The sequence below is a fragment of the Papio anubis genome, chromosome X, assembly GCF_008728515.1.
Source record: "Papio anubis isolate 15944 chromosome X, Panubis1.0, whole genome shotgun sequence".
NCBI lineage: Eukaryota > Metazoa > Chordata > Mammalia > Primates > Cercopithecidae > Papio > Papio anubis.
The window spans coordinates 50453765-50476471 of record NC_044996.1 but is presented as its reverse complement, the minus strand read 5'-3'; the positions used below and the strand labels follow the sequence as shown (position 1 = coordinate 50476471).

Below are 22707 nucleotides of genomic sequence, written 5' to 3'. Positions count from 1 at the left end.
TAGCTGAGCATGGTGGTGTGCACCTGTAATCCCAGCTACTGGGGAGGCTGAGGCAGGAGAGTGGCTTGAGCCTGGGGGGCAGAGGTTGCAGTGAGCTGAGGTCGCACCACTGCACTCCAGCCTGGGTGAGAGAGCAGAACTCCGTCTCAAAAAAAAAAAAAATTACCAAGGGTGTTAAGTTTAATATTAGTCTGTTCATGGTACACAAATGGCACCTTTTTCACATAATTATTACCGTAAAAAACATAACATTTCCTTTTGAGGTGACAACAGAGTTCTGGAGCTAGACAGTGGTGATGGTTGTACAACATTGATAATGTACTGGGTTGTATACTTTAAAATGCTTAAAATGGCAAATTTTATGTTATGTGTATTTTGCCACGATAATTTAAAAAATGACCACACCATACCTTCAGTCAGGAGAATTGGAAAAGACAGGGATATATGTTGGTTTGGAGAGGAAATTCAGACTTAGGAGAAATATCAAATGTTTTATTTTTAGACATGACAAAATTTTTTTTTTGTCTCAGAATGCTCTAAATTTTCAAAGGTAAAATTACAACTCATGTAAATGTAAAAAGAATATGTGAAAGATTTTTCAACACAGTTAATGAACAACTGCTAGGATTAAGAAAATAGTTGAAGGGTATATGTGTATATACAATATACACAATATGAAGATATAAACAAAACATTGAATTTTATAAACACATAGGAAATTAATAAATGTTAGAATAACACTGCCAGGTTAAATACAAAACTAGTTAATATCTCACAGGGCAATAAATTGTAATATTTAAGGTTATCTATTGCACTGGACATAAATCATTTACATATCTATGGAATAAAATATATACATGTTAACATCAGTGTCTACAGAGTTGAAAAATAGGTAAATCAATAGACATCCCAGCACTGCCCTGAAATGACATCCAGTAACTAATGGTGACTTTACCTAAGTTTTGTATAATTTTTCTGACAGTGCAACATGCTTTTTTTTCCCCACCTGATCCTAGTTTGGTAAGGTACATGGAAGTGACAGTTTTGCCTCCCTTTGCAAACCATAAGTTTTAACAGGGATCATCCTAGTGGTGCAAATTGGAGTTTGAATTTTGTTTTGCTTACTACCATGTTTCAAGACAGATCCTGTGTGTGTTTTAGTATGTTGCTTGAGTCGTATACAAAATATTAAAAATCACTTCATTTCCCAAATCCTCATCGAATGTTCCTCGCCAGCCAAGTGGTCCTCCAGAGCAAAGCCCAGCCTTCCTTCCAGCTGTCTGGCCAAGGAGCTTCAGTGTCTTCTAGTAAGCACCCCAGAGGCAGAAGACTGTCATCGGTGGTAGGGGACTGCGGCGAACAAGCTGACTGCGCAGTCACGTGGGGCTGACGGTGGGTCATGTGACCAGGCTCTGGATTTGGCCTGCGGAGAGGAGTGTTTTCTTACACCCAGAAAGGACCTGAAAGGCGGAAGACACCTGTGCTCCGCAGAGCAGAACGTGGGAGGAACGGCGGCATATTAAGGTAGGTAGGTGTCTTTCCATGCTGCATCAGCCTGAAAACTAATTTCTCAGGCGACCGGAACTACAGCATTTGTTGGTAAAGGAAACAATCCCTCAGCCAACCGCGAGCGTCTTAGCTGATCTGTCTTTTGTTCAGGAGCTCAAGAAGCAAAGAGTCTACCTGCCTGACTCATTCATGGAAAGGAGCAGCGGTTGCTATTGGAGGAAGTGGGTGCAAGGACGGCACATGCCATCCCTAAGAGGTGGTGACTGAGACTAGATGCGGGTGCAGGTAATGCCTCGGATCCGCCTGCTCCCTCCTGCCTTTTGAACACCCTTATCCCCTCATCCCAAGGCTCCCAGCCCAGTGAGTGCCCTGTGTTTGTATGTGTGGGTGGGGGAGGTGGGCATATGGATGGAGTTGGCTTCAGGGAAGCCCAGAGCGGGGAAATGGTGAAGTGACAATTCGTGAACATCTGTGGTGCTGGATCAGGAAAGGCAGGGGTGGGGATGGGAACCATGGGCTACGCATCCGCACTCATTCTACTCTGTGTCTTCTTACTGGCAGTATTCAGGCAGTGGGGATGGCTGATATCAGCTCAAAACTGGCAGAGGGTGGAGGAGGGCAGGAGAAGGGAACACATACATCTGCCTTTTACTGCAAGGCTCCAGCTGACTGGGGATGCAAGAGAGGAATGAACCTCAATCCTGGCAGTTCTAGGAAAAGGAGGAGAAGACATAGACTCGAGGAGAGGAAACCTAGATGCTGTGGGCCCTTCACCTAGGATTTCTCATTAGGATACTCCAAGCTTCTCGACCCCCAACGGGATTCCTGGATCTCAGCCCCATGCAGCAGAATCTCATTCCCATTGAGGGACACAAAGTGGGTTGCTGCTCCATGTGACACTCTCTCTCCCTGCTGTCTTGGGCCTCAGAGGAGGGTCTTTCTGGGGAGCACCTACAGAAACTGCTTCATGGATAGTCTCCTAAGTTCCCCTCTGCATACCCTTTGCCCTCTTGTGTTGTGATCTCTGCTCATTCCTTAGGATGTGTTTCTTTGGTCCCATCACAGGTAGCAACCCCATGGTAAGTCCTTGTCCTCTTTCACATTGAGTATCCTCCTTTCCCCCTGCCCCATGCATCCACTGGGTACCAAGTGAAAGAAAGTGGTTCCTCTACCCACAGTACTTCTGGCACAGAATGTGTGGATTTTTCACACCAAGCAATTCTCCTATTCTTTGAGGACACCAGTTAGGTATCCTACAGTTTAATTCAATTCTGACACTACCCAGAGTTAGTGCAGATTTCTCTGGTTAAGGGCTCATTCCCATAAGACTGCCCTCCCCCACTTCAGACAGCAATCACAAGTAATGGATCTCCACGTTACCCACACTTCTGTCTGACTTAGCTCCCAGTTGGGAGTTCCCACAACCCCCTCCTCAGGTTCAATAATTTGCTATTGGGGCCCACTGAACTCAGGGAAACACTACTTCCTATTATTGGTTCATTATAAAGAATATAAATTAAAAGTCAGATGAAGAGGTACATTATGGCAAGGTCCAGAAGGGTCCCAAATGCTGAAGCTGCCATCCATGTGGATTTGGTGTACACCACCTTCCCAGAATATGAATGAGTTCACCAACCTGGAAAATCTCAGACAGTTAGGGTTTTTGTAGAGGTTTCATTACATAGATATGATTGATGAAATCACTGACCATTGGTGATTAGCTCAATCTTCAGCCCCTATCCTCTCCTTGGAGGTCAAGGGGTGAGGCTGAAAGTTCCAACCCTCTAATCATGTCTTAGGTGGGGAGGGGGAACATGGACATCCGCCTTTTGCTCCAAGGCTCTAGGTGGCTGGGAATCCAAGGGAGGAATGAACCTCAATTTTCAGCTCTAGGGAAGAAAGGAGGAAATAGAGACTCAAGAGGAGGTAACCTAAGTGCTTTGGGTTCTTCATGTAGGAATTTTCGTTGGAATACTCTATGTTTCTGAACCTCCAAGTCAACTTCTGGATCTCAACCTCAGGTAGCAGCATCCTCAACCCCCAGGTCAATTTCTGGATCTCAACCTCAGGCAGCAGCATCCTGAGGATCTGCCCTGGATATGAGGTCCTGAAAGGAGCCAGTCTCAAACTGTGCTCTCAACAGTTCCCTTTCATCTAATGACAAGGGTTGCTGCTCCATCTGATGCCCTCTCCTCCTAAAGTCAGGGAAAGGGTCTTTCTGAGAACCACCTACAGAGACTGTCTTACAGATTCCCCTCTGTAGACCCTTTGCTCTCTTCCTTGTTTCAGTTTTATGGCCAATGCTTTAGACTTGGTAATTTGCACCTATTCTTGGTGACACCTCCTAGTTGGTGTTGAACCCTTTTGGTCATAGCTCAGATCTATGAGATAACCACATGCTACCAAAATCTTTTAGGACAATATATTAGAAAAAATAAATTATATTAGTCCTATTAACCTCTATATTTTTTGCATTTTACAGATTTGAAGCCAACTCATAAATGTCTTCCACATTATTTTTTACAGCTGCATTGTGCTTTATCGTGTCACTACCATAATTTATTTACTCACTTTCCTATGAGTGGACATTTGTTTCTAATATTAAGCTATTACAAATAATACTAGAAGGAATAACCTTGTGAAAATATACAGTATTTGTGTATGTTTGGATGTGTATCTTCACAGATTCCTAGGTCTGGTGCTGGTAGGTCAAATAGTAAGTGCATGTGTGTAGTTTCATTAGGTATTCTCAAATTTCCCTCCAAAGGGGTACTGTAAGTATTTACTGCCACCAGCAATATATGTGAGTAACTGGTTTACCGCAGCCATGTTAATCAGTTTCTTATTATTCTTTTGACATTTGTAGAGTATCTGATGACTTAACCTCTCTCATTCCTGATGTTACCAATTGTGTCTACTCCTCTCTCTTTTTAAACATTTTTCTGCCTAGAGGGTTATCAATTTTATTGACCATCTCAATGAACTAGCATTTAGTCTTATGATTTTCTTTATTGTTTCACTGTTTTCTATTTCCTTTGTTTCTCTCTTTATATTTATTATTTCTTTTGTTTACTTGGTGTTTAAGCCACTCTACTTTTTCTGGTCACTTAAAGTAGAAACTGAGGCCATTGATTTGAGACCTTTCTTCTCTTCTAATATAGGTATTTTAGTACTGTAAATTCCCCTCTAATACTACTTTAGCTATATCTCACAATTTTGATGTGTTGCGTTTTCATTTTTCTTCAGTTTGAAATTACTTACTGATTTCTCTTTGAGTTTGTTCTTTGATCCAAGAGTTAGTTATTTAGATGTATGCTGTGTAGTTCTCAAGTATTTGGGGATTTTCCAGTTATTGATTTCTAATTTAATTACATTGTAACCAGAGAATATACTTCATGTAACTTGAATCCTTTTAATTTATTGAGACTTCATTTATGGTCCAGAATATGGTCTATCTTGATAAATATTCTATGTGTACTTGAAGAGAATGTGTATTCTTCTGTTATTGTGTGAATTGTTCTATAAATGTCAGTAAGGCCCAGTTGGTTCAGAATTATTTTATTTTATTTTATTTTTTAAGTTCCAGGGTTCATGTGCAGGACGTGCAGGTTTGTTACATAGGTAAATGTGTGCCATGGTGGTTTGCTGCATCTATCAAGCCATCACCTAGCTATTAAGCCTGGCATGCATTAACTCATTTTTCTAATGGTCTGCCTGCTTGCTGCCCTCCCACAAAAGGCCCCAGTGTGTGTTGTTCCCCTCTCTGTGTCCATGTGTTCTCATTGTTCAGCTCCTACTTATAAGTGAGAACATGCAGTGTTGGGTTTTATCTCTCTGCATTAGTTTCCTGAGGATAATGGCTTCCTGCTTCATCCATGTCCCTGCAAAGGACATGATCTCATTCCTTTTTTATGGCTGCATAGTATTCCATGGTGTACGTGTACCAAATTTTCTTTACCCAGTCCATCACTGATGGGCATTTGGGTTGATTCCACATCTTTGCTATTGTGAATATTGCTGCAGTGAACATACATGTGCATGCATCTTTATAATAGAATGATTTATATTCCTTTGGGTATACACCTAATAATGGGATCGTTGGGTCAAATGGTATTTCTGATTCTAGGTCTTTGCGGAATCGCCACCCTATCTTCCACAATGCTTGAATGAATTTACATTCCCAACAACAGTGTAAAAGCATTCCTATTCTTCTGCAGTCTCACCAGGATCTGTTGTTTCTTGACTTGTTAATAATAGTCAATCTGACTGGTGTAAGATGGTATCTCATTGTGATTTTGATTTGCATTTCTCTAATGATCAGTGATGTTGAGCTTTTTTTTTGTATGTTTTTTGGCCACATTTGTGTCTTCTTTTGAAAATTGTCTGTTCATTTCCTTTGCCCACTTTTTAATGGGGTTGTTTAGTTTTTTCTTGTAAATTTTAGTTTCTTATCGATTCTGGATATTAGACCTTTGTCAGATGGATGGACTGCAAAAATTTCCTCCCATTCTGTAGGTTGTCTGTTCATTCTGATGATAGTTTATTTTGCTGTGCAGAAGCTCTTTAGTTTTATTAGATCCCATTTGTCAACTTTTGCTTTTGTTGCAGTTGCTTTTGACATTTTTGTCATGAAATCTTTGCCCGTCCCTATGTCCTGAATGGTATTGCCCAGATTTTCTTCTTCTAGGGTTTTTATAGTTTTGGGTTTTACATTTAAGTATTTAATCCATTTTGAGTTAATTTTTGTATATGGTGTAAGGAAGGGGTCCATTTTCAATTTTTGGCATATGGCTAGCCAGTTCTGCCAGCACCATTTGTTAAATGGGGAATCCTTTCCCCATTGCTTGTTTTTGTCAAGTTTGTCAAAGATCAGATGGTTGTAGATGTGCAGTTTTATTTCTGAGTTCTGTATTCTGTTCTATTGGTCTATGTGCCTGTTTTTGTGCCAGTATCATGCTGTTTTGGTTACTGTAGCCTTATAGTATAGTTTGAAGTCAGGTAGCATGATGCCTCTGGCTTTGTTCTTTTTACTTAGGACTTTCCCAGCTATACAAGCTCTTTTTCAGTTCCATATGAATTTTAAAATTGTTTCTTCTAATTCTGTGAAGAATGTCAATGGTAGTTTAATGGGAATAGCACTGAATCTATAAATTGCTTTGGGCAGTATGGCCATTTTCACAATATTGATTCTTCCTATCCTTGAGCATAGAATGTTTTTCCATCTACTGATTTCCTCTCTGATTTCCTTGAGCAGTAGTTTGTAGTTCTCCTCACTTCCCTTGTTAGCTGTATTCCTAAGTATTTTCTTCTCTTTGTGGCAATTGAAAATGGGAATTCATTCATGATTTGGCTCTCTGCTTGTTTGTTGTTGGTATATATGAATGCTTGTGATTTCTGCACATTGATTTTTTATCCTGAGACTTTCTGAAGGTGCTTATCAGCTTAAGAAGATTTTGGGCTGTATTGATGGGGTTTTCTAGGTATAGGATCATGTTATCTGCATACAAGGACAACTCGACTTCCTCTCTTCCTATTTGAATACGCTTTATTACTTTCTCTTGCCTGATTGCCCTGGCCAGAACTTCTAATACTATGTGGAATGGAAGTGGTGAGTGAGGGTATTCTTGTCTTGTTCTGGTTTTCAAGAGAAATGCTTCCAGCTTTTGTCCATTCAGTATGATATTGGCTGTGTGTTTGTCATAAATGGCTCTTATTATTTTGAGGTGTGTTCCTTCAATACCTAGTTTGTTGAGAGTTTTTAACATGAAGGGGTGTTGAATTTTATCGAAGGCCTTTTCTGCATCTATTGAGATAATCATGTGCTTTTTTTCCCTTTAGTTCTGTTTATGTGATGAATTACATTTATTGATTTGTGTATGGATTCGGTTTGCTAGTATTTTATTGAGGATTTTTGCATCTATGTTCATCAGGAATATTGGCCTAAAGTTTTCTTTTCTTGTTGCATCTCTGCCAGGTTTTGGTATCAGGATGATGCTAGCCTCATAACATGAATTAGGGAGGAGTCCCTCCTTTTCAATTGTTTGGAATAGTTTCGGAAGAAATAGTACCAGCTCCCCTTTGTACCTCTGGTAGAATTCAGCTATAAATCCATCTGGTCCTGAAATTTTTTTGGTTGGTAGGCTGTTTATTACTACCTCAATTTCAGAAATTGTTATTGGTCTGCTCAGGGATTCAACCTCTTGCTGGTTCAGTCTTGGGAGGGTATATATCTCCAGGAATTTATCCATTTCTTCTAGATTTTCTGGTTTATTTGCATAGAGGTGTTTATAGTATTCTCTGGTGGGTTTTTTTTGTTTTTTGTTTTTTGTTTGTATTTCTGTGGGGTCAGTGGCGGTATACCCCCTATCATTTCTGATTGTGTTTATTTGAATCTTTTCTCTTTTCTTTATTAGTCTAGCTAGTGGTCTATTTTATTGACTTTTAAATATATATATATATAAAACCAACTCCTGGATTCATTGAATTTTTTTTTTTTTTTTTGAGACAGAATCTCGCTCTGTTGCCCAGGCTGGAGTGCCCTGGTGAGCTCTCGGCTCACTGCAAGCTCCACCTCCTGGGTTCATGCCATTCTCCTGCCTCAGCCTCCCAAGTAACTGGGACTACAGGTGCCCACCACCACGCCCGGCTAATTTTTTGTATTTTTTTAGTAGACACGGAGTTTCACCGAGTTAGCCAGGATGATCTCGATCTCCTGACCTCATGATCCACCTGCCTCGGCCTCCCAAAGTGCTGGGATTACAGGTGTGAGCCACTGCGCCCAGATTCATTGAATTTTTGAAGGGATTTTCATGTCTCTATCTCCTTCAGTTTTGCTCTCATCTTGGTTATTTCCTGTCTTCTGCTAGCTCTGAGGTTTGTTGACTCTTGATTCTCTAGCCTTTTTGTTGTGATGTTAGGGTGTCGATTTGAAATCTTTCTAGCTTTTCGATGTGGGCATTCAGTGTTATACATTTTCCTCTTAACACTGCTTTAGCTGCATCTCAGATTCTGGTACATTGTCCCTTTGTTCTCATTAGTTTCAAAGAACTTCTTGATTTCTGCCTTAATTTCATTATTTACCCAGGAGTCTTTCAGGAGCAGGTTGTTCAGTTTCCATGTAGTTGTGTGGTTTTGAGTGTATTTCAATTCACTCAACTCTTAATCTTGAGTGCTCTGAGAGACTGTTATGATTTCAGTTGTTTTGCATTTGCTGAGAAGTGTACTTCCAATCATGTGATCAATTTTAGAGTAAGTGCCATGTGCTGCTGAAAAAAATGTATTTTCTGTTGTTTTTGGGTGGAGAGTTCTGTAGATACCTATCAGGTCCACTTGGTCCAGAACTAAGTCTAAGTCCTGAATATCTTTGTTAATTTTCTGTCTCAATGATCTGTCTTATACTGACAGCAGGGTATTAAAGTCTCCCTCTGTTATTTCGTGGGGGTCTAAGTCTCTTTGTGGGTCTTTAAGAACTTGTTTTATGAATCTGGGTGCTCCTGTATTGGGTTCATATATATTTAGGATAGCTAGCTCTTCTTGTTGATTTGAACCATTTACTATTATGTAATGCCCTTCTTTGTCATTGTTGACCTTTGTTGGTTTAAAGCCTATTTTGTCAGAAACTAGGGTTCCCACCCCTGCTTTTTACTGCTTTCCATTTGTTTGGTATAATTTCCTCCATCCCATTATTTCGAGCCTGTGTGTCTTTGCACATGAGATGTTTCTCTTGAATACAGCATACTGATGCATCTTCTCTTTTTATCCAGCTTGCCGTTCTTTGTCTTTTAATTGGGGCGTTTACCCCATTTACATTTAAGGGTAATATTGTTATGTATGAATTTGATCCTGTTATGATGCTGGTTGATTAATTTTGCAGACTTGTTACTGTAGTTGCTTCATAGTGTCGTTGGTACTTCAGTGTGTTTCTGTAGTGGCTGGTAATGGTTTTTCCTTTCCAAGTTTAGTGATTCCTTCAGGAGCTCTTTCAAGGCAGGCCTGGTGGTGACAAAATCCCTCAGCATTTGCTTGTCTGAAAAGGATTTTATTTTCCTTCGCTTATGTAGCTTAATTTGACTGGATATAAAATTCTGGGTTGGAAAATTTTTTTCTTTAAGAATGTTGACTATTGGCCCCCAATGTCTTCTGGCTTGTAGGTTTTCCACTGATATCTGCTGTTAGTCTGATGAGCTTCCCTTTGTAGGTAGCCTGGTCTTTCTCTCTGGCTGCCCTTAACATTTTTCCTTCATTTTGACCTTGGAGAATCTGATGACTATGTGTCTTGGGGTTGATCTTCTTGTGGAGTATCTTATTGGGGTTCTCTGGATTTTCTGAATTTGAATGTTGGCCTGTCTTGCTAGTTTGGGGAAGTTCTCCTGAATGTTATCCTGAAGTGTGTTTTCCAACTTGATTCTATTCTCTCTGTCTCTTTCAGGTACTCCAATCAGTTATAGGTTTGGTCTTTTTACATAATCCCATAGTTCTCAGAGGTTTTGTTTGTTCCTTTTCCTACTGTTTTCTCTAATCTTGTCTGTCTGTCTCATTTCAGCAAGATAGTCTTCAAGCTCTGATATTCTTTCTTCCACTTGATCAGTTTGGCGTTTGATGCTTGTGTGTTGCTTGAAGTTCTCGTGCTGTGTTTCTCAACTTCATTAGGTCATTTATGTTTCTCTCCAAACTGATTATTCTAGTTAACAGCTCCTGTAATCTTTTATCATTGTTCTTAGCTTCTTTGAATTGGGTTAGAACATAATCCTTTAGCTCAATGAAGTTTGTTATTACCCACATTCTGAAGCCTACTTCTGTCAGTTCATCCATCTCAGCTTCAGCCCAGTTCTGTGCACTTGCTAGAGAGGTGTTGCAATCATTTGGAGGAGAAGAGGCATTCTACCTTTTGGAATTTTCAGCATTTTGCATTGGTTTTTCCTCATCTTCATGGATTTATCTACCTTTGCTCTTTGAAGCTGTTGACCTTTGTGTGGGGTTTTTGTGGGGTCTTTTTTTGTTGATGTTTTTGTTGTTGTTGCCTTCTGTTTGTTTGTTTTTCTTCCAGCAATCAGGTCCCTCTTCTGCAGGTCTACTGCAGTTTGCTGAGGGTCCACTCCAGACCTTGTTTGCCTGGGTATCACCAGTGGAGCATGCAGAACAGCAGAGATTGCTGCCTGCTCCTTCCTCTGGAAGTTTTGTCCCAGAGGGATACCGACCTGATGCCAGCCAGAACTCTCCTGTATGAGGTGTCTGGCTACCCCTGTTGGGAGGTCTCACCCAGTCAGGAGGCATGGGATCAGGGGGAAGCAGTCTGGCTGCCCCTTAGTGGGGCTGGCGTGCTGTGCTTGGGGAATCCCCCTTGTCCACATCACCTGGACTCTTCAGAGCCAGCAGGCAGGAAAGATTAAGTCTGCTGAACCTGAGACCATGGCCACCCCTCTCTGAAGGTGCTCTTTCCCAGGGAGATGAGAGTTCTGTCTGTAAGACCTTGGTTAGAGTTGCAGGAATTCCTGTAGGTAGGCCTTGCCGAATGAGGAGGGATGGATACAGGTGCCACTTAAAGAAGCAGTCTGGCCGAGATCTTCCATAGCTGCTGTGCTGTGTTGTGGGGAATATCACCCAGTCCAAACCACCCAGCTTCTCTAGCACTGGCAGTGGAAAACTGCCAACTAGAGCCACAGTAATGGTGGTTGCCCATCCCCCCGGGAACTCAGTCATCTTTCGCAGACTCCAGGCTGTTGTGCTGTCCAGCGGGGATTCCAAGCCAGTGGGTCTTAGCTTGTGGGATTCTGTGGTTGTGGGACCTACTGAGCAAGACTACTTGGCTCCCTGACTTCAGCCCCCTTTCCATGGGAGTGGATGGCTCTCCTGCCACCGTGGAGTTCTGGGAGCCACCAGAGTATGTAAAAACTCCTACAGCTCAGTGCCTGCCCCAACCGCTGCTGACTAGTGCAGCTGCCGTAGGTCTGCCCAGTTTTGTGCTTGGGACCCAAGGCCCTGGTGGTGTAAGCACACAAAGGAATCTTCTGATCTACAGATTGCAAAAATCCGTGGGAAAAGTGTAGAACCCTGGGCAGGTAGCACAGTCCTTCACCACCTCCCTTGGCTGAGGGAGGGAGCTCCCAGGTGAACTGTCGCCCCACCGTGCATTTCTTTGTTCTCCATAGGTTATGCCATCCACCTAGTCAGTCCCAATGACCCAGAGAAAATCTGTGTACCTCAGTTGGAAATGCAGAAATCACCTGCCTTTTGTGTTTGTCTCAGTGGGAGCTGCCGACCAGAGCTGTTTATACTCGGCCATCTTGGGCCCTTCTCCAGTTAATAATTTTATGTGTTCTATTGTACATCTTTACTTATGTTGTCTCTATTTTTTGTTATTGAAACAGTGTTGCTGAAATCTTTGACTGTAAGTATGCATATTCCTATTTACAATTGTGGATATGCCTATCTCATTGAAGTTCTATCACAATATTTTTGTTATTATCATTGTTTGTTAATATACTGCGGGGTTCACCTTGACAATTTTTCGTTATTGTTTATGATTGAAATTGCCTTATAATTTTATTTTTATTCTTTAGTTTTCTCATTATGGTTTTGTTATGTTGAACTCAATAAATCAGTTTAGATAGCTTTTGTTCCTTTTCTAGTCTCAGGAACTGTTTGTATAAGATAGAGATTGTCTGTACCTTAAAGACACCTTAAAACTTATCTCTGAAACATTTGTACCCAATGCCTTTTAGGGTGGCACATACATCATATATTCTTTACAGATTAAAATAAGCTCTTCACACTCATTATCTGCACTGCAGCTTATTCACACAGTTTGTTGTACCTGGAGAAGCTACCTTTCTTACTTTGTCCCTTCCCTCCAGTTATCCTCAGCCCCCTATAATGTCTGTCCATCAAAAGCCTGTCCATCCTTCAAATATTTTCTAGAAGGCCATCCACCCCCTTCATGGTGACACTCCTGATCCCTCTCACCAACTCTGTGAACTTTTACCTTCTTTTGAGCCCACTTCCTAACCTAATGTGTTTATACCTTCACTCCAGTGGTTAACTTGTACTGTTTGATTGGATAGCCATTCAGATAATCTTCATATTCTGCCACTAACATTCCTGATCCTTCCTTCTCTGTGTATCTTTGTTTATCCCTGGCCCAGGTGTTGAATGCTGGTTCAGGTTAGTGGAAACACCTTGCTTCAGAATCAAGTAAATACTTCCTTTGAGATGGGACTGTACACTAGACAGTTTGTCTTAGAAAGAGATGGTAAGCTTAGAACATACTGTTTTTAATGTGTTTATGACCTTAGTGGCATATATTTTTAATTTTTAAGTCATTTACTAATGGAATTAGATAATGTAGTATTGCACTGTTGTTTTGATATTAGTAAAGAGGTTAAACATATTTTCAGATGTTTATTAGCTAGTTTTATTTTCTTTCTTATGAGTGGAGTATTTTTAGGTTTTCCCCATTTGCCTTTAGAGGTCCTTGGTTTAGAGGTTTTCAGAGGTTCAACAAATCCTTATAAATTTCTGTGCACATACAAACCTATGAACAGTCCAGGAATTTTGAAAGAAAAGTAATTTGGAGGTTGGGCAGGAATCTAAAATTTTTTTGGTTAACCTATGGTTATTAAAATAGTAGAACTGACTCAGGAAAAGATAAATGGGACACAGAGAGCCCATATATAGACTTTTATACTAAGACGACAGTTCAGATTCGTGGAAAAAAGTGAAATATTCTGTCTGCTGTGGGTCCTCACAACCATCCACATGTTCTATGATTTGCTAGCAGGACACACAGGACTTGGTATATAGTTGTACTCACAGCTGTGATTTATTACAGTGAAAGGATACAAAACCAAACCAGCAAAGGGGGAAAAAGCATGGAGCAAAATCTAGAAGAAAATAGGCTCAAACTTCCAAGAGTCCTCTTGCTGTGTATGGTCACACGGGATATGCTCAATTCCTCCAACAATTAATTGTGACAACATGTATGAAATGTTTTGTCTACCAAAGACAACATTAGAGACTCAATGCCCAAGATTTTTATTGGGGGCTTTTCATGTGTCTGCCCTTTGCCTAGCACAGACCGAAATTCCAGAATCCAAGAAGGAAAGAAAGTATTTTGCATGAACCACATTGTTTGCACAAAAAGTTTATGTACAGTGAGCCATTCTTATCAGCTCTAGGAATGATGGGAATTCTCCCTTAGTCCTAGTTCCCACACTCCAGGGCCATCCTGGCAAGCAGGAGTTTCTAAGGAGAGCAATCTCAGGCCTGTTATGTTAACTTTTTTTTTTTTTTTTTTTTTTTTTGGCATGTTTAGTGAATGGTGTTGGAATAATTAGCTAGTCGTTTGGGAAAACAAGTTAAATTCCAATACACATGAACAAATCCCAGGAAGATTAGATGTCTTAGTGAGTGTTTTAAATGGAGTGGAAGGAGAAATAAATACTTATTTACCTAGAATGAATTTTGGCTGGTAAATGGAAAATGGAAGAGTAAAATAGAAATGGATTTTTTTCTACATAATACCAGTATCATTTATTCAATAATATGCCCCTACTCCAACAATTTCTCATGTCTCTTTTGATATTGATGATGTCATTTTCATATGTGTTTCTGAGGTAACTGCTCTCTGGTGTTAGAAACATAACAGTTCACTTACTGCAGTTTATAATAAGCATTGAGGCTTATGTGAGATGTTATATCCATAACTCACATACATGGTTGGGCTCTCTAGTTAATTTCATCTCCAATTAATTTTATTTTCATATTCCTTCAATAAGATTGATTAGTGGTGAAGGACACTAATATTCTTCTAAAATTCCCTTGAAATTTTCTTGGAGTTTCAAAACGGAAAAGGCTGTTGGTCAGGCCAACGGATGTGTCTCTGTGTTGCAAGGTCTACTGGATGTCGTCAAGAAGCCATCCATAATAACACTCAGTACCTTGATGGCATTAAAAGAAGTACACAATATCTGGCCATAGATCATACCAGTTCAGAAGCTCAATAACCTCATTAACAGAAAAATAAAATCCATCTGTGTGGGAAAAGCTCATGTTTAGCAAGTTTACAAGGTTTACAGGATTCAAAATATCAGTTTATTAAATTATAAGGAGAAACAGTAACAGCACAGGAACTAGAATACTAGCATTTAGTGGATTCACTCACTTTATACAGACCCAGAGAAAACTAAAATTAAAATCACAAGAGCAAGTAATTCATTTTTATTGAGAAGTTAATAAATTTTTTAATTTAATTTTAAGTTCCAGGATACATGTACATAACGTAAAGTTTTTTTATATAGGTAAATGTGTGCCATGGCGGTTTGCCACACCTGTCAACTCATCACCTAGGTATTAAGCCCGGCATGCAATAGCTCTTCTCCCTAATGCTCTTGCCTCCCCTGCCCTCCCCCGACAGGCCCCAGTGTATGTTGTTCCCCTTCCTCTGTCCATGTGTTCTTATTGTTCAGCTCCCACTTATAAGTGAGAACATGCAGTGTTGAGTTTTCTGTTCCTGCATTAGTTTGCTGAAGATAATGACTTCCAGCTCCATCCATGTCCCTGAAAGGACATGATCTCATTCCTTTTTATGGTTGCATAGTATTCTATGGTATATATGGTACCACGTTTTCTTTATCCAGTCTATCATTGATGGGCATTTGGGTTGATTCCACATCTTTGCTATTGTGAATAGTGCTGCAATGAACATACATGTACATGTATCTTTATAATAGAATGATTTATATTCCTTTGGGTATATACCCAGTAATGGGATTGCTGAGTCAAATGGTATTTCTGGTTCTAGGTCATTGAGGAATTGCCACACTGTCTTTCACAATGATTGAACTAATTTGCATTCCCACCAACAGTGTAAAAGTGTTCCTATTTCTCCACAGCCTCGTCAGCATCTGTTGTTTCTTGACTCTTTAATAATCACTATTCTGATTGGTATCAGATGGTATCTTAATGTGGTTTTGATTTGCATTTCTGTAATGATCACCTGAGGTCAGGAGTTCAAAACCAGCCTGGCCAACATGGCAAAATTCCATTGCTACTAAAAATACAAAAATTGGCCTGGCATGGTGGCAGGTGCCTGTAGTCCTAGCTATTTGGGAGGCTGAGGGAAGAGAATCGCTTGAACCTTGGAGGCAGAGGTTGCAGTAAGCCGAGACTGTGTCACTGCACTCCAGCCTGGGTGACAGAACAAGACTCCATCTCAAAAAAAAAAAAAGACAAAAAAAAAAGAAAGAAGAGCCATTTATGACAAACTCATAGCCAATATCATACTAAATGGGCAAAAGCTGGGAGCATTTCCCTTGAAAACCAGCACAAGACAAGAATACACTCTCTCTCCCCTTCTATTTAACATAGTATTAGAAGTTCTGGTCAGGGTAATTGGTCAAGAGAAAGAAATAAAGGGTATTCAAATAGGAGGAGAGGAAGTCAAATTGTCTCTGTTTGCAGATGACATGATCCTATATCTAGAAAACCCCATCACCTCATCCCAAAATCTTCTTAAGCTGGGAAGCAACTTCAGCAAAGTCAGGATACAAAATCAATGTGCAAAAATCACAAGCATTCCTATACATCAACAACAGACAAGCAGAAAGCCAAATCATGAATGAGTTGCCATTCACAATGGCTACAAAGAGAATAAAATACCTAGGAATACAGCTAACAAGGGAAATGAAGGACCTCTGCAAGGAAAACTACAAACCACTGCTCAAAAAAGTCAGAGAGGACACAAATAAATAGAAAAACATCCCATGCTCATGGATAGGAAGAATTAATATCATGAAAATGGCCACACTGCCCAAAGCAATTTATAGATTCAATGCTATTCCTATTAAACTACCATTGATATTCTTCACAGAATTAGCAAAAACTACATTAGAATTCATATGGAACCAAAAAGAGCCAGTATAGCCAAGACAATCCTAAGCAAAAAGAAAAAAGGTGGAGTCATCACACTACTTCAAACTATACTACAAGGCTGCGGTAATCAAAACAGCATGGTACCGGTACAAACACAGACTCATAGATCAATGGAACAGAATAGAGATATCACAAATCAGACTGCACATCTACAACCATCTGATCTTCGATAAATCTGACAAAAACAAGCAACAGGGAAAGGATTGCCTATTTAATAAATGGTGCTGTAAAAACTGTCTAGTCATATGCAGAAAACTGAAATTGGACCCCTTCCTTACATCATACACAAAAATTAACTTAAGATGGATTAAAGACTTAAAGGTAAAACCCCAAACCATAAAAACCCAGAAGAAAATCTGGGTAATACCACTCAAAACGTAGGGACAGGCAAAGATTTCATGACAAAAATGTCAAAAGTTATGGCAACAAAAGCAAAAATTGACAAATGGGATCTAATTAAACTAAAGAGCTTCTGCACAGCAGAAGAAACTATAATCAGAGTCAACAGACAACGTACAGGATGGGAGAAATTTTTTGAAATCTATTCATCTGACAAAAGTCTAATATCCAGAATCTACAAGGAACTTAAACAAATTTAGCAAAAAACCCCAAACAACCCCATTAAAAAGTGGGCAAAGGACATGAACAGACACTTCTCAAAAGAAGACATTTATGCAGCCAACAAACATGAAAAACCTATATCTAGGTTTTCTGGATATACGATCATGTCATCTGCAGAGACAATTTGACTTCCTCTCCTCCTATTTGAATACCCTTTACTTCTTTCTCTTGACCAATTACCCTGACCAGAACTTCTAATACTATGTTAAATGGAAGGGGAGAGAGAGTGTATTCTTGTCTTGTGCTGGTTTTCAGGGAAATGGTCCCAGCTTTTGCCCATTCAGTATGATATTGGCTATGAGTTTGTCATAAATGGCTCTTCTTTCTTTTTTTTCCCTTTTTTTTTTTTTTTTTTTTTTTTTTTTGAGATGGAGTCTTGTTCTATCACCCAGGCTGGAGTGCAGTGGCACAGTCTCGGCTCACTGCAACCTCTGCCTCCAAGGTTCAAGCGATTCTCTTCCCTCAGCCTCCCAAGTAGCTGGGACTACAGGCACCTGCCACCATGCCAGGCCAATTTTTGTATTTTTAGTAGTGATGGAATTTTGCCATGTTGGCCAGGCTGGTTTCGAACTCCTGACCTCCGGTGATCCACCTGCCTCAGCCTTCCAAAGTGCTGGGATTACAGTTGTGAGCAACCACGCCCGGCCGTAAGTGGCTCTTATTATTTTGAGGTATATTCCTTCAATATCTAGTCTGTTGAGAGTTTTTAACTCGAAGGGATGTTGAATTTTATCGGAAGCCTTTTCTGCATCTATTGAGATAATCTTGTGGTTTTTGTCATTGGTTCTGTTTATGTGATAAAATACGTTAATTTGATTTCATATGCTGAACCAGACTTGCATCCCAGGGATGAAGCCAACTTGATCGTGGTGGATAAGCTTTTTGATGTGCTGCTAGATTCTGTTTGCCAGTATTTTACTGAGGATTTTTGCATCGATGTTCATCAGGGATATTGGCCTGAAGTTTTTTTGTTTTTGTTGTATCTCTGCCAGGTTTTGGGTATCAGGATGATGCTGGCCTCATAAAGTGGGTTAGGGAGGAGTCCCTTCTTTTCAGTTGTTTGGAATAGTTTCAGAAGAAGTGGTCCCAGCTCCTCTTTGTACCTCTGGGTGAATTCAGTTGTAAATTTGTCGAGTCCTGGGCTTTTTTTGGTTGGTAGGCTATTTATTCCTGCCTCAATTTCAGAACTTGTTATTGGTCTATTCAGGGATTCAACTTCTTCCTGTTTCAGTCTTGAGGGTCTATGTGTCCAGGAATTTATCCATTTCTTCTAGATTTTCTAGTTCATTTGGATAGAGGTGTTTATAGTATCCTCTGGTAGTTTTTTGTATTTCTGTGGGGTCATTGGTGATATTCTCTATCATTTTTTATTGTGTCTATTTGATTATTCTGTATTTTCTTCTTTATTAGTCTAGTTAGTGGTCTATGTATTTTGTTGTTGTTGTTATTATTATTATTATTATTTTCAGAAAACCAGCTCCTGGATTCATGGACTTTTTGAAGGGTTTTTCATGTCTGTATCTCCTTCAGTTCAACTCTGATCTTGGTTATTTCTTGTCTTCTGCCAGCTCTGGGGTTTTTTTTGCTCTTGGTTCTCTAGTTCTTTTAGTTGTGTTGTTAGGGTGTTAATTTGAGATATTTGTAGCTCTTTGATGTGCACATTTAGTGCTATAAATTTCCCTTTTAACGCTGCTTTTGCTGCGTCCCAGAGATTCTGGTACTTTGCCTTTTTGCTCTCATTAGTTTCAAAGAACTTCTTGATTTCTGCCTTAATTTCGTTATTTACCCAGGAGTCATTCAGGAGTAGGTTGTTCAGCTTCCATGTAGTTGTGTGGTTTTGAGTGAGTTTCTTAATCTTGAGTTCTAATTTGATTGTACTGTGGTCTGAGAGACTGTTATGATTTCAGTTCTTTTGCAATTTGTTGGGGAGTGTTTTACTTCCAATTATGTGATCGATTTTAGAGTAAGTGCTACGTGGTACCAAGAAAAATGTATATTCTGTTGTTTTTGCATGGAGTGCTCTGTAGATATGTGTCAGGTCCACTTGGTCCAGAGCTGAGTTCAAGTCCTGAATATCCTTGTTAGTTTTCTGTCTTGACAATCTGTCTAATATTGATAGTGGGGTGTTACAGTCTTCTACTGTTATTGTGTGGGGGTCTAAGTCTCTTTGTAGATCTCTAAGAACTTCTTTTTATGAATCTGGGTGCTCCTGTATCAGTGCATATATATTTAGGATAGTTAGCTCTCCTTGTTGAATTGAACCTTTTACTATTGTGTAATGCCTTCTTTGTCTTTTTTGATCTTTGTTGGTTTAAAGTCTGTTTTGTCAGAAGCTAGGATTGCAACCCTGCCTTCTTTCTGCTTTCATGAGCCTATGTGTGTCTTTGCATGTGAGATGGGTCTTGACTGTTTATGCACCTTGACATTCTGTGTCTTTTAATTAAAAATACAGAATGCTTCATGAATTTGTATGTTATCTTTCCACAGGGGCCATGCTAATCTTCTCTATATCGTTCCAATTTTAGTATATGTGCTGCCAAAGTGAGCACAATCATTTTTCATATTAATTTAAATGTGTAAAATTTAGTTATAAAGTTGGAGCATATGATCAATCCTGAATGATGCTACTCAAAGTGCTAATCTGAAGTTCAAAGAAAAGGAATCTATGCCAGAATTTATTTAAATTGACAACAAATTACATATTGTTTTCATAGCAGGTTTTTTTAATGAAAGTAGCAGCGAGCACATTGACATTATGATGCAAGCTTCTTATGTCTTTGTGGAATGGTAATAAGCAGTTTGCCACAGGTGGTTGAACTGGTTTATTAGTTCTAGTAAGTTTTTGTGGATCTTGGGATTTTCTGTGTATAGCATCGTGTCATTAATGATGAGAGAGAGTTTCACTTTTTCCTTTCCAATTTATATGCCTTTATTCTTTTGGCTTGCCTAATTATCTGGCTAGACTTCCAGTACCATGTTGAATTGATGCAGTAAAAGTGGGCATCCTTGTCTTGTTTTTGATTATAGGAGAAAGTCTTTCATCCTTAAGTATGATGCTAGCTATAAATTTTTTGTAAATGCCTTTTATCATGTGAAGGAAGTTCTCCTTTATTCTTGGTTTGGTGAGTGTTTTTATCATGGTAGGGAATTGGAATTTGTCAAAGGCCTTTTCTGTATCAATTTGTAAGAACGTGATGTTTTTCCTTCATTCTCTTAATGTGATGTATTATGTTGATTTTCATATATTGAACTAAATATGTATTCCTGGAATAAATTCCACTTGGTCATGGAGTATAATATTTTAATATGCTGTTAGATTCAGTTTGATAGTTGTTGATATTTTTGAGAATTCATAAGTGATGTTGATCTATAGTTTTCTTGTGATATTTTTGTCTGGCTGTGATATCAGTTTAAGGATGTCTTCATAGAATGAGTTAGGAAATGTCGCATCGTCTTCTCATTTTTGGAATACTTCAAGATGTATTTGTGTTATTTATTTATTTATTTATTTATTTATTTATTTATTTATTTATTTTGAGACAGAGTCTCGCTCTGTCACCCAGGCTGGAGTGCAGTGGCGCAATCTCAGCTCATTGCAACCTCTGCCTCCCGGGTTCAAGCTATTCTCCTGCCTCAGCCTCCCAAGTAGCCGGGATTACAGGCATGCACCACCATGCCTGGCAATTTTTGTATCTTTAGTAGAGATGGGGTTTCACCATGTTGGCCGGGCTGATCTCGAACTCCTGACCTCAGGTGATCCCGCTCACCTCAGCCTCCCAAAGTGTTGGGATTACAGGCGTGAGCCACTGCACCCGGCTTTGTGTTAATTACTTTTAAATGTTTGGTACAATTCACTACCAAAGCCATTTGATCCTGGACTTTTCTTTGCTAGGAGGATTTTGGTTACTGATTCATTCTCTTTACCTATATCTCATCAGATTTTGTACTTCTTGAGTCATTTGGGCAGTTTTTGTGTTTCTAGGAAGTTGTCCATTTTATCTAGGTTATCTAATATGTGGTAGACAATTGTCCATCATATGTTTTATACTACTTCATATTTCTGTAAGGTCGCTAGTAATGTCCCCACATTTTATTTCATTTTAAAACTATTTAATTGATATATGATTCACATATAAAAAAGCTCTGTACATTTAATGTTAATGATAAGGGCATAAATATATCCATCACTTTCCAAAGAGTCCTCCCATCCCCTTTATTATCATTGTGTGTGTGTGTGTGTGTGTGTGTGTGTGTGTGTGTTAAGAACACTTAACATATCTACTGTCTTAGCAAAGTTTAGGCATATAATACATTATTGTTACCTATCAATATTATGCTGTTTATTAGTATATTTGATAGGAAAAAAAAAAAACAAGATGTTCTTCCTTCTCTCACATGCTCCACTCAACACAACACAGAACACTTTTGTGGCCAAAATGTGTGGCTTTTTTCCCTAAACACCAAACTTTTCTGCAACAGACACCAACAGAGTGTCTTATAATTCAATTCAATTATGACACTCTCTACCTGGAATTAGAGTCAAATCCTACAGGTTAAGGGCTCAGTCCCACAAGATGGCCCCCCACTTCTAATGCCAGTTGAAAGCTCCAGATTGTTTTACAAGTGCTTCTGACCTACCAGCTAATAATCAGGGTTTTTCATGACCCCATCCTCAAGTACCATTAATTTGTTAGCGTGGCTCACAGAATTTAAGAAAACACTTACATTTACTGGTTTATTATATTAATAAAGGATATGACAAAGGGTATAGTTGAATATCAAGATGAAGACATACATAGGGTGTGGACTGGAAGGTTCCTGAGTGAAGGAGTTTCTGTCCCCATGTAGTTGGGGTGTGCCACCTTCCTGACATGTGGATGTGTTCACCAGCCCAGAAGCTCTCCTAACTCTGTAGTTCAGGGATTTTTATGGAGGCTTCATCACACAGGCACACATGATTATTAACTCAATCTCCAGCCCCTTTCCACTTCCCAGAGGATGGAGAGGAGTAGAGCTGAAAGTTCCAAGCTTCTAATCACAGCTTGATCTTTCTGCTGACCAGCCCCCATCCAGGAGCCCACAAAGAGTTGCTTCATTAGAATAAAAGACACTCCTATCACCCAGGAAATACCAAGGGATTAGGAACTCCATGTCAGGAATTGGGGTCAAAGACCAAATATTAGATCAAAAGATACACCTAGCCTGCTGCTACTCAGGAAATTACAAGGGTTTTAGGAGCTCTGTGCCAAGAACCTGAGGTAGAGACCAAATATATATTGCTTATATCATAATATCATAAGTAAGTCTCCAGAATTTATTTATATTGTATACTGAAACTTTGTGCCCTTTGACCATCACCTTCCCATTTTTTCCTCCCCCAGACCCCGTCAACCATCATTTTACTCTCCACATCTATGAGGTTGACTATTTTAGATTCCTCATATAAGTGAGATCATACGATATTTGTCTTTTTGTGTCTGGCTTATTTCACTACAGGTCCATTCATGTTGTCACGACCGATAGGATTTTTCTCTTTTTTTTTTTTTTTTTTGAGACAGAGTCTGTCACCAGGCTGGAGTGCAGTGGCCAGATCTCGGCTCACTGCAAGCTCCGCTCCCAGGTTACGCCATTCTCCTGCCTCAGCAGCCT

General features: G+C 39.6%; 1 protein-coding gene, 1 long non-coding RNA gene and 1 other non-coding gene across 3 annotated transcripts in view; 2 read left to right on the top strand and 1 right to left on the bottom strand.

The window, feature by feature from the left end:
• The window catches only part of LOC101016931, a 114435-nt gene that overhangs the window by 60624 nt on the left and 31104 nt on the right, over positions 1 to 22707 (top strand). Inside the window, exons 6-7 of the mRNA XM_031660586.1 lie at positions 1410 to 1524; positions 2549 to 2588. Coding sequence (XP_031516446.1) covers positions 1410 to 1524; positions 2549 to 2588 — 155 coding nt within the window. The remainder of the gene's footprint in view (positions 1 to 1409; positions 1525 to 2548; positions 2589 to 22707) is intronic.
• On the top strand, positions 133 to 14973 carry LOC116271907. The gene is made up of 3 exons (XR_004180646.1): positions 133 to 1524; positions 1660 to 1794; positions 11658 to 14973. It is a non-coding gene; the product is annotated as an uncharacterized LOC116271907 (long non-coding RNA).
• Positions 19501 to 19607, bottom strand: LOC116272180. Its single transcript, XR_004180909.1, has one exon. It is a non-coding gene; the product is annotated as a U6 spliceosomal RNA (small nuclear RNA).